Source organism: Ixodes scapularis, unplaced genomic scaffold (assembly GCF_016920785.2).
Source record: "Ixodes scapularis isolate PalLabHiFi unplaced genomic scaffold, ASM1692078v2 PGA_scaffold13__105_contigs__length_92229423, whole genome shotgun sequence".
In the NCBI taxonomy this organism is placed as follows: domain Eukaryota; kingdom Metazoa; phylum Arthropoda; class Arachnida; order Ixodida; family Ixodidae; genus Ixodes; species Ixodes scapularis.
The window spans coordinates 62,716,385-62,728,483 of record NW_024609839.1 but is presented as its reverse complement, the minus strand read 5'-3'; the positions used below and the strand labels follow the sequence as shown (position 1 = coordinate 62,728,483).

Here is a 12,099-nt window from a genome sequence, read left to right as displayed (position 1 = left end):
ATTGCAGGGAAGCATGTGCGTAGGCCCGTCAACGTTTCTCCGCTCCTGAACCGTACGTGGAAACAAGGAATAGTTAAAATAATTGATATGAAACCAAAATTCCCCAGTGTTTTCATCGTGAAATCGTCTAGTGCGTGCGATAGCGGAGAAATAAATAATATATTTAGTGCGCTTAATGTCCCAGTTCTCATCAACAATTACATGAAATAGTTTCCGTAGAATTGTTTGTAAGCAAAACTTTAAACAACTGAATGAAGCACGAAACAAGCGCGCTGATATTGAAGACGAAAATATATGAAGCAACAGATTCGTGGAACTAAGCGTAACAGAGCCAGACATAATCGTATAAACACAAAAATATGTGGGTCTGAAACGATGTAGCGGGTATTTTCAGTCGTTGGCGTGCTAACGAAGGATGGCCTAGTTCACGAAAGTTCTGGTTTCAGAAATCATGGAACACAAGCGACGCGGTGAACAAGGTTAAGAGCTGAGGTACCAGAGACTATGACAAACGAAGAGTGTCTTCAAGTTTCCGCCTATACCTATCCTAATCTCGATTCCTCTCGATTCATCTGATAGAGAAAGAACAGATAGGCACTTCGGCGAGACGAATCAATTCAGTTGGCGTATCGGTTCCTGATGCACCTCTAAACTGTGTTTCGTTTTGCTTCGGACCGCTTTCTTTCCGACGTCTTTCTTTGTGGGTTTCAGTATGCACCCTCTCGGTTTGAGAGGATACGTCTCTTGAACGTCTTCTAGGTCACGTCTTTTGAGGGCTGTTGGGATAAGCGGTCTCCTAGATTGACGCTGAATGGCCGACCATGAGGGAGCTCACGATGGGGTGTCGCCTAAAAGAGGGCGACCTTTAGGCATCGCGGAAGCAAACGCCGCTGTCAGAGCCGTTACATCCTAACGTAAACCGAGCCCGCGAGTGACTAGATGTGTATTCTACGAGCATGTTTGAGCGCGTATGCGTGTAGTTAACGTTTCGTAGGCCAAAGCGGGACTCTCAAGATGGGTCGTTGTGCGTGGCCTTGTTCAACTGGATTCAATTTGGTCGAGTTATTGTGAAGAAGGCTAGCTATTTATACTTTGTTTTACCTCGCTGTGGACTACGGGGGATGCCATACGAGCCGTCAAAGCAAGTTGAGTGCCTTGTGTCCGTCGCGTGACCTCCAGAGCGGACGCAGCACCAACGCGGGCAGCGAGTAGTCACGTGGTACGTTTGTATGGCAGACAACTTAACGTCAAACGTTCTTGGAATTAAATGAGCCGAACTAATAGAGCTTAACCAAAAACATACCAATATGTATTTAAGCGTTACGTTTATATAGTTTTTTCTTGGTTTTTCATTTATTTTTTTCTATAATCGATTCACGGGATCAAGGGTTTTAATTACTGTATACTTTTCCTGTATACAGCTTTTTTATTTTATTTTTTGTTTTAAAGCTGAACAGATATGCTTTAAAACATTCGTGATAGTTACACTCATGCGGTCTGTGCAGGTGAGTTATGAGGTCAAGGAGGCATAGTCTAGGGGGCCAATCGTTACTATCAGCCGGCTAAATTAAGCAAAATTTCTTCATTCACTTTCTTTAATTATAGAAAATAGACATATGGTTTCAATTAGAAACTTGCTGAGCGTCATCGAAGACCACTATATCGCTTTTCAGAAAGACCTTGAGCGCGTGAGAAGCGCAGTAGTGCTCTAAACTTGCCAATCGTGCAGCGGGAGCAACACTATTACTGCGATAAGGCGCACGGGCGATTTTTTCGTCTCATTTCATAGCCCCAGTCTCGTACCTGTTGCACGAGATGGTACATTTAGCACACCTCTGCGCTCCTCACGCGCTCAGTCTCTCTTAAAATGACTGATTTAGTGATTTTCGATGACGGTCAGCAAGTTTTTAATTGAAGCCATGTGTCTATTTTCACAAATTAAAAGCTTAATTAACAAGTTCTACTTAATTAACCAACTGGTAGTTGCGACTAGCCCCCCATACTATATCTCACTTGCAGTACGAGTCACCAGCATAAACCGCGAAAATGTAGCTTTGACGGTTACCTTTTTCTTTTTTTTAGAAATTTGTTAAGCTTAAAAGGAAAAACACCCTGTATTAGGAAGTACAAATTCTTGCAGAAATGAGCTCTCACTAGCCAAAATTTTTAACCTTCCCAAAGTTTGAAACCTGTTTATCACTTAACAGGTCGTCGTAATGACTAAGAGGGACAAATGACGTTTGTCCTTTGTCCCTCTTGTTCCCCCTCTCCAGGGATTATTTTCGTCATAATGACTCCGCTTTTGTAGTTCGTATTTGTTTTAATATCCTATTTTTCCGCATAATCGTAGTAATCTTCTTAGACCGTACATCTTTTTTTTTTTTTTTTCAAATGACGTATTCTAAAGAGCCTGACATCCGAATCAAACCAATACTAAGAATTTGTTGCAATTGTCATATTTCTAGGGAAATACAGTTGTCCATTTACAAGTATTTTCGAAGAATAATTAATTAGCTATCCCAGGTTCTGTAAATAAAAAGGGGAACATAAGTAGAAACCCTCGTATTTGCAAACGTCGGGGTGAATCCAGAGCACAATTTCATTTTACCGCCTCCAATGTGTGCCTCCAGAAATGTTTACTATACAGTTATATTTGCAACTACAAGCGCCAAGGTACCCGTAGTGTCTCTACGAACGATTTGACAAAACGTGAACACTCTTTAATAAAGGTCTCCTCTCGCGCGAAGCATTCGGTCGTTCAATATACCATTGTGTCGGGATCTATCCGAAGATGTAGGTGTGCGCGGGCACAAGATTGCCAGCCCACCTCTGACCCCACTCGGTTTGTTGTCTTTGCTCTTACGCCGTATCTGTTTCATCTGCAGGACGCCAGTGCTTGGAGGCGATAGCTCCGATTCCCTTCCGCTTCCATTCAAACCGGCGTGCGATCAGAATCTCGCTCGCCTTGACGTCTGGGCAGGCTTTCGTGAAAGGGGTTAAGTTTCCGCTCTCTGCACTTGATAAACTCTTCAAAACACAACGCCATGCACTAGAAAGGCGCTGCGCTGACGCCATCTGCGCATGCGCAAGATCGCAAGAAGCAGGATGCGACCCAAAGTGCACTTTTCTCGAAAAGACTCACAAAGAAAAAGATGGCCTGACTTGGAGATTTTCTCAAATGTATTGAAGGTGCAGTAGCACTTGTTAAAGAATTTCTTTTTTTTTTAACAAGAAGCACTTTTTATTGGATTTGGCAGATATATTTAGCAGCTTAATTCAGCTAGGAAAGTGTGACTTCGCATCACGTGAAACTCTGACGTCATAGGGCTTCATGACGTCACGTCACATGACACCGGGACTTCCCAGTAAATTCAGCGGGGAAATTGATGTCACGTGACGCTCCGATGACAAGCGGTGAGAGCAACACGAACAAAAAAGGTTTGTGAGGGTTCCCCAAAGAAAGTTTAAAATGACACCGGCATCAACCAACGATGTACTACGTCGTGTTCACTTTCGATTAGGAGCTCCCGACAGCGGTGAAAGTTCAATGCTAAGCTCACCAGGTGGCGCGAGTTGCCACCCAGCTGGAAGGCCGAAGCACGCTTCGATCCATCCATCATCCAGCTACCCAACCGCCCATCCAAGTTCGTTAGGTTTCTTGTAACGGCCAGCACTTTTTCAATCTTCTCGCAAAAATTTCACTTATGCCCGTAACACGGCGCAACGGTTTCCTAAAACAACAAAGGAAACGGAAAAAAAGAATATGGAAAGCGACGGGGACGTTCTATTGTCGAGACTTGTGTCGTCTGCAGTCGGGGTTTGCGCTTCGTTACGCACCAATGATGGATGACGGCTCGTTCTTCATTTCCTCTTTTTTTTTTTTCTTCCGAAACCATGGGAACAATCATTCACTTTCTCTCGCTTTGTACCTTCTTTGTAACCTCCATTTAGCTTCCTCAGTACAACATGCAATGCCATTTGCCACAGCAGAAGCACGCCACTATCTTCTTTGTAACCTCCGGCTTTTATTTATTTTTCTTTTTTCTTTTGCTATTTAAGCTAAACACATTTCTGGATTATTCAGACTTTACTCTTTCCGGCATGTTACATGCATTATTTATAAATTCAAAATAGTTACTGGGAAAACGACAAATAAAGGTGATGTCAAAAACCAAAATTCAAAATTTTCCGGTCTATCCAATGGTGTGACGTCTCATGTTGCATAACTTACAAGTAGAGCAGGTAGCCTGAAAAATGCAGTATTTCGCGGGTGCTTATCTTTGTTTCGTTTTGCTGACCCGTTTCACACCATCAGACTTCACGTAACTCGCCGTGAACAATCTATGCTGGCCCCATATTGTCCTATATTAGGACATCTGACGTCACGTTTCCAGTACTCTAGGTAGAGCCTCTCGGGCCAAAGTTGAAACTTTGATAACAGCATGAAATAATTATTGCACCGAGGTTACTCGTTTGTGTCGGTATGTTAATGTGTTGCACCAATTGTTGGCCGAAATCGGTGCCTATCTAAATTTCACCGGAGCTGCCCTTGTCTGCTCTTGAAACTGGTGGCGGCCATCTTCGTTCCTCGCGTTCTTTACCTTACTGTATGTTTCTTTTAACACTACCCCGTTTCTCTTCCCCGCAAAACCCACAAAAAAAAAACTAAACAAAAATACAAACAAGCTTGGCTTTAGAATACGACAACATTTACCGAAGCGCACGTTCCATCAACGCCGCCTTTGTTAGTCTATGTTAGTCTAGCCCGGATGCTGCGCAGACTCAACGCCGCATGTACGCGTCATCATCCTGGAATGTGCTCGCCTGCATTAAATATCTGCTGGCATGTTTCGTCTAACCTCAAAATACCCAGTGTTTGATTACTTGAGAGCCGGTCCTAAAAATAGACGTCGCCTCACACAGGCCGAGGTGTATATGATAGCCTTCCATGCAAGGGGAAGGACTCAACTCTTTCCAAGACCATATTGCGCCCGTTACATTAGAAGGCAATCTTACGGAATAGAGACTTGGGTTGTAAATATGACAGAGATTTTCTTTGGCGTCTACGAGGCCATATGACCTCGGTACAGCGACACTCCATCGAATATATTATCTTACGGTTCGGCATAGCCACGCGGGCATCCTTGTATTTGGTCTACGATTATCTTGTATGGCAATTTGGGGAAGTACTCCTAACATTGATATTGCGACCCTTTTAGAGAAGTTCATCTTATATCATTGCTGCGATCTTCGTTTATTTATTTGTTAAAGGCTTCAGTGAGTTATCTTATTTTCTTCACTCAGTCCCTTAAGATTAAAATATCCTTCGGCGAAAGAATATTCCCAAGCTAAACCAAGGAAATAGATATTCAAGTGGGTAGAACAACTAATTTTTACAACACAGAGTTGTGTTTTTCTTTGTTTTTTTTTTTTTTTTTTTTGCTTTTTAAAATTTTCACTTTTTGGCGTATTGAAAGTTTCTTTACATCTGACTTCTAAGTGGTTCTATCTATCATGCACTTTGTGAGAACCGCAAAAAGAAAACTCATGTTTTGATAAAAGTGGCACAAAATCTCCCTTTAGTAAACTGGTAAGCTGGGCTAGCTGATACGCATTAAACACGATGATAGCCAGAGCACAAATAGACAGAACAGACGAGGTATAGAAGAGAACAGAAGATATGCGCGTTCTCTTCTGGTCGTTTGGTCTGTTCGACGTGAGAAGAGAACGCACTTCTCTTCCGTTCTCTTCTTATTTCGTCTGTTAATTCTGTTCATTTGTGCGCGGTCTATCATCATGTTTAATCTCCCTTTACTCTGCGCAAAGTATCCTCAATGTACTTTGCATACTATCCGCCAAAAAAATGAATAGATTTTCTCGTATAACAAAAATCATCTACAATTAGAGGGTGCCCACCAGGATGCTATACTATACAAAGATATAACGAAACTGTGTACTACAAAAACGCAACAGGTATTTGGTCGCCAAAACGAAATGATTACGCAGAAGTATTTTACCAATCCAGAAACACCTGCTACCAGATACCATAACAGTTTCGTGTATACATATTCACTTAGATGCTATAATAAAAAGAAAAAAAAAGTCATGAAAACTATACGATGAACGTGAGGCCTAAGGCTACTAATATTCGATAAATAGGCATCTCACCATTCTGCAACGCGAACGTCGACCGCAAATTCTAGCACATATATTGACCATAGACTAAAAAGAGAGATGGGAGTTCACTTTTACCCAGAACATAAAACGTCCAATCGCGGGGAGCAATAAAAGGTGTCCAGCGAAAAACAACGCCTAAAATAAAAAAATAAAAAAAAAGTCCTGTGCGCAGGTATTATGGGCATATGCCGTTTTCTTTGCTCAATATTTCTGCCCATATGTATATATATATATTTTTTTTTTTTGCATCTAATCGCGCATTCTGACTTCCGCCATTATTCGGGGATCTCTCTATTGTTCGCCTTGATTGACCGTTTCTGTGTTTACACAGGAAAATAAACTCAGACTTGTTTAAAGTCTATCATAAAATTATAGCACACACTGTTACATGAAACTATGTGCAACTCCAATCTAAAAACTATATGCGAAATGGCGATTTACTAAACCACGCTAAAACAGAGACCCTTGCAAAAACTTTGCAACAAAAGAGCAGCGTAGTACCAACTATAGTGTGAGAGCAGTGGCTAGCAGAAATTCTATAGTTTTCACGACATCTGGGATCAAAAACGTCTCTGTTTTACATGTTTGGTGTTGTTTCTTTCGACCTTTTATCAGGTATACGGTAAGCAGGCCCACTATCTTTCTCCCGTTGACGCCATGCCAAGCACTCACAGACGCTTACATACGCGTCTTCGACGCTCTTCTTGGCACAGATAGGCCGACCCTCGTTAGCATCTCATACACGCTGCACGCTGTCGCGTAGTGTAAATTTTTCCTGTATGACACGATCCACGAGTAATGGATGTTTATGACTAAGGCCTTCTTTATCGGTTTTGTTGGTGCGCGTTCGTTTTTGTCCCCTATTTATTGATCCGGCCTGGCAAAAATCGACATTCCAGCTTGAAGAGATCATCGAGTCGAAATGTGCTCAACGCGTGGTGGCGTCAGGGTCTGAGTTAGGAATGTCGCGAACCTACAGAGGTTCCAGTTGGACAAAGTTCGACTATTACGTGCGTGCGCGTAGATTAATAGGAGCTGGCACCGTTTGGCGAAGGAAGGGTGCAGTGTTTTAACAAACAATCTTGGTTTAAAAAAGCTTGTATGTCTGCTTTTATATTGTGTAAACATTGGTAATTATACTTTAAATTTTTAAATTTTAACAGTCAATTTTATCAATAACTTTTGTTCATTTTAAGTTTTTGTACAAGTGGGGCAACGCTGCTTAAAACTTTGTAGAATCTTACCAAAGGTTCGAAAAACCAGTCGGACCTTGAGTTTGACAAAGTTGGCAGCATCTTTAGTTAAGGGACTTGCTCGAAACGGACCTTTACAAAAAGAATGTTGACGCAAAATTACACTTTTCAACGAAGATGAGGACATCAAAAATTTATATTTTAGGTTTATACCTTCTGGCATTTAGTGAAAACCTCGGTCTTGTTGCTTTGTTTTTTTAAAATGTAAGAAATAAAGAAAATGGCACTTCTGCCTTTTTTTTAAATTTGTCTTATGAATCTTTATTAGCTTTTCGTGCTATGTCCTTCATCCATTGTAAGTGTACGTATATAATAGCGTAGCGCTGTGCATAATAAATGCCGATGAAGGCCGCTATTAGAGAAATAAGCACCGGATTATCATTGTCAATTTCCATCTAAAATGAAGGCCACTGATCGGATACCCCGAATTCTAATGTTTCTAAACACCGCAATTCGAAAACTGCGATTCACGCGTGTTGTTGTTTTCTTTTTCTGTTTTGTTTTGAACTTTTATTTAAGCCACAACTTGCTACCTCTGTCGGGTTGTTAAAAATAATACCCCCCGCCAACTGTTTTCATACATTCTGCTTACGACCTCAGCCGTTAATAACTCCGAGGCCAAAAATAAAAAAAAAAGGAAAAAGCCAAATATCTGGACAGAGACGGACGAGTGAAGCTCAAAGAGAAGTTGGCATCTCCTTCCTAAAGCTCTTCCGACCCGAGCGTATACTGTGAGAATTTTGTCTCTGTGTGTATGTGTGTCCGTTTCATTGCCGCTTCTTCCCCGCCTTATTTTTAGTCGTGCTTGACTCTACTCTCCAGTGTTGTATCTCCCTGCTCCGGATTTGTAAACCAGTTTGGGATATTCGGCCGGAATGTACTGCTCTGGAGCCCAGCGAGCGTAAATTCCCCGCATTTAAAACCCTCCCGACAACTTCCTGGTTGCCAGGCGAGACAGTTTCCGCGATAAGGGTGCGCTCCTCTCCGGGTTGTACATAATACTCGGACACGAATTTTGATATGCACGCTCTTCTATCTGTGCGTGTGTATTTACGACACAGTTTACGCGGGATCTCACGCGGATGCGGGTACGAGCGGGAATTTTGTAATCGGCGTCCGACCCACTCCCTAGAACAAACAAGACACAATACGCACAACTTAGCGCGTCTGTGTGTTTGTGTTTTGCGATTGGTTAGTCTCTTTTTTGCCCTGTGTCCCGGACCAATTCTAAAGTGACCCAAACTCAGTTGTTTAGTAAGGCTTTTGATACTTTGGATGACTTGTGCTAAAAGTCTTTTTTTTTTTTTCGGTGGTTTGGACAAAATAAGAATTCATTATATCGCAGGTGATAACAAGAACTTGAAAGCAAAAGCTGATAGCATGAACCTGAAAGTACAAGCTGATAGCAATTAAAAACTTGAAAGCACAAATTAATTACAAGAACTTGAATGAACGAGCTGACAGCTAGAACTTCAAATTTCAAGATGGTCAAAAGAACTTGAAAGCACGAGCCAATAGCAAGTACTTTAAATCACAAACTAACAGCAAGGACTTTCAAACACAATCTGGTAAGAAGAACTTGAAGGTACAAGCTGATAGCAACACCCTGGAAGCGCAAGCTGCAGTGATAGCAAGAACTTGAATGCACAAGTCGATTGCAAAATTTTTAAGCACAAGCTGATAGAAACACCTTAAAAGCACAAGCTGATAGCTACACCTTTAAAGCAGGTTGATAGCAAGATCTTGAAGGCATAAGCTCATAGCGAGAACCTGATTGAACAAGTTGGTAGCAAAAACTTTTAAGCACAGCCTGATTGCAAAGCTTGGAAGCACAACTTGATAGAAACACTTTAAAAGCACAGCTTCTTCGGGATAAATCCAACTTCAAGGCAAAATTTCTCTGTGATACGTCGGCAGATACTCTGAGACTCATATGAGGTTAAGTTTTAATGTGCTGTTTTTTTGTGTGTGTGTTTTTTTTTAATCGGTATTTGCCACTTGCCCAAAAAACACTAGTGCTTACACTATATGCACGTACAAGTAAAAACCTTTACAGTGCGATCCCCTTATAACGATACGTGATATAGCAATGTACCCTTATAACGATCAGTCTCTAGGGAACCATGCGTTTTTGCGCTGGGTCTTTCCAGTCGAGATACAACGATAATTGGCTATAAGGATTGAATTTTCGGGTTTTAATTCTCATTATCATTTCAGTGGATTGCACAGCATGACCTGTTTATAATACTTTCTAAAAGCCGCGGCGTCGGCGTCAATTTATTTTTGTTAGGTTTGGCAAAGGTAAACTCTAAGTGTGCTTCACATTAAAGTTTAAATAAGAAAGTAAGATGTTACACGCTCGCAATAATTTTTCATCAGCCTGGGAGGCACTAATTAATTAAAAGCAAACCGTGTTCTTTTTTCTTAAAAAATACCGCATTTTTTTCAATGGATTTTTATTATAATACTGATTGCAGCCTTAACATGAAGATAAGTGATACTTCTCTGGTAACGAAAGAAGTAACACTTAGATACTTTTTTTTTTCTTCAGAAGATCCACGTAACAGTTTTTTACATCCCTTTTCCTGAAAATTGTGTTTTTCGACTACCCCATTTATTCTGCTTCAAATTCTGGTGCCTGAAGTATTCTTACTAATCCACAAACGCACTGGGACATTCAGAAAGCGAATCGTCAGACACGGCATCTTCATTACAGGCGCAGCAATAAGCTACACAACACGCGTACGGCCAACTGAAACCGAAACCACACTTACCTCGACCAAGCACGCACAGAAGCGGCAGCAACATCCAAACGACTCGAAGAAGGAAAGATGCTCCCATCATCGCCGTTCCACGGAGAACCACAACAAGATTTAGCAGACGAACACGCTCGACCCGCGGCAGACGACGCTGGCGCCGAGGCTGGCTCCTCGGCTCTCTCCGGAGAAGAGAGACAATCTGCTGGCAAGTCCCAGCTGAGATTTCGTTTCACGGGTTTGTGTGTGGGCTTCGCACCAACGCCCTAGTGATCCATTTGCTCTCCAAGTGCATTTATACGCGACTGCACGCTTGGCTCCTGTTTTTCTGGCCCGTCCTGCGCGCGCGCTGACGGAAAGGGCGAAAGGCCCGTCTCCTCTCCCCGAGGCTCCTCCACTCCGGGCGAGCGCGAGGAGCATCGTCATCCCTCCAAAACGCCTCGTGACGTCACGCCCGACGTCACGAAAGCGGGCGCGCTGCGCTGACATCTTGTGTACTTCGGCGCCCGGAGGAGGACTCCCTTTGTTATGCTCCGTTCACCCCTGAGATAACAGTGCGGTGGGAGCTACGCGTTCGCAGGACCAATCAGCTGCCTCCCTTTCGTCACCTGACTCCGCTCTTTGCGCGTGGATATGAGCAGAAGAATCGTGGTGACGTAGCGAAGGACAGGCGTATGATTGGTCCGAGGAGCACGTAGCTTCCACTGCGCCGCCAGCTTAGGGGTGAACGGAGGTTAGCGATGTTCCGTTTAGGATATGTCGGTCTGGGTTGCGCCCTTCCAAGGCGAGGGGGAAAGCGGATTCTTGAACCCCGTGATGTTATCGCGAAGCTTTGCGCTCTGTTTCTCTTTGTCTGTTTTCAGGTTTTCTTTTTGATTTGTTTTTAACGTGGATGACGCTTGCCGGAGATTGTAGAGAGGAAGGACCGTGGGCGGATTGGAGAGTAGCAAGAGCGAAAGTTCCTTGTGGGCTTGAAGTCTCCGCAGACGCGGACCTCCCGCCATTTTTCTTTTTTGTCTCTTCTTGCATACCAGCCTCCTGGGTGATTTATGGAGTCGACTAATGAAGTGTTGTAAGTGCTTTGACGTAGCGCCGCGAAAGGGTTGTGCGTGCCGCTAAAAAGGGTCGTGCCTGGAGACGAGACCGTGAAAGGCTACGGGAAGGGCGTGCCGCTGAATCCTCATTAGGGGCTGCTGGCGCGGAGCCGGGACCAGCAATTAAATTGTACATTGGGGTTAATTAACGCGCAGAATTTTAATTGTCCCCGCGTCCCGTCTGCCTAATAGCCGGGCGTTATGTGACTCTACGTGGAGGTTTGCAAGAGGATACTGCAGATGTTGCCCTATACGCGGCATGCAAACCACCAAGACTGATTTGGTTTGTCTGAATTTGGTAATGGAGACTTCTAGACTTTTGTAGACGTTGTGATTGGAGTGTGGATTCGACGCCCTAGTAATAAATACGAAGATTAATTAAATGCTTACGGTTACAAGGTTTTTTTTTCTAATGGTTTCTTATTTAACATGCACCCCTATTGAGGGAGAAAAACCCATGCACCCCATGCGACCCCCATCCCCTAATACCATACAAAAGAACCATTTGACGCGTTGTGTATATTCATGCTTTCTCAGTAAAGAACGCAGAGGGTAATTTAATGTTTGGCCATTGATGTCTGACATACACTTTTTCCTGTCAGATAGCAAATCAATGGCATTGTTTCCTTCCACGTGATTTTACTAATTTTCTATTTAGTGATATTTTAAGTAAATGATGTGGCGCACAGCAGTGGACAATGTCTTGTATTTTATGTGTACAATGTGTGTGTAAGATAACGGAGATTCTTGAGCCCGTTCAAGTTGTAAAGTGAGCTGATAAAACTACGCACATTTAGAATCCATAGGGTCTGTCGTATG

At 42.9% G+C, this 12,099-nt stretch overlaps 1 protein-coding gene across 1 annotated transcript in view; it reads right to left on the bottom strand.

Moving 5' to 3' along the window:
- The window catches only part of LOC115332817, a 33,403-nt gene extending 22,821 nt beyond the window's left edge, over window positions 1–10,582 (bottom strand). The window contains exon 1 of the mRNA XM_029995294.4: window positions 10,205–10,582. Coding sequence (XP_029851154.2) covers window positions 10,205–10,274 — 70 coding nt within the window. The 5' untranslated portion in view covers window positions 10,275–10,582. The remainder of the gene's footprint in view (window positions 1–10,204) is intronic.
- Between the last annotated feature and the right edge of the window lie 1,517 nt (window positions 10,583–12,099).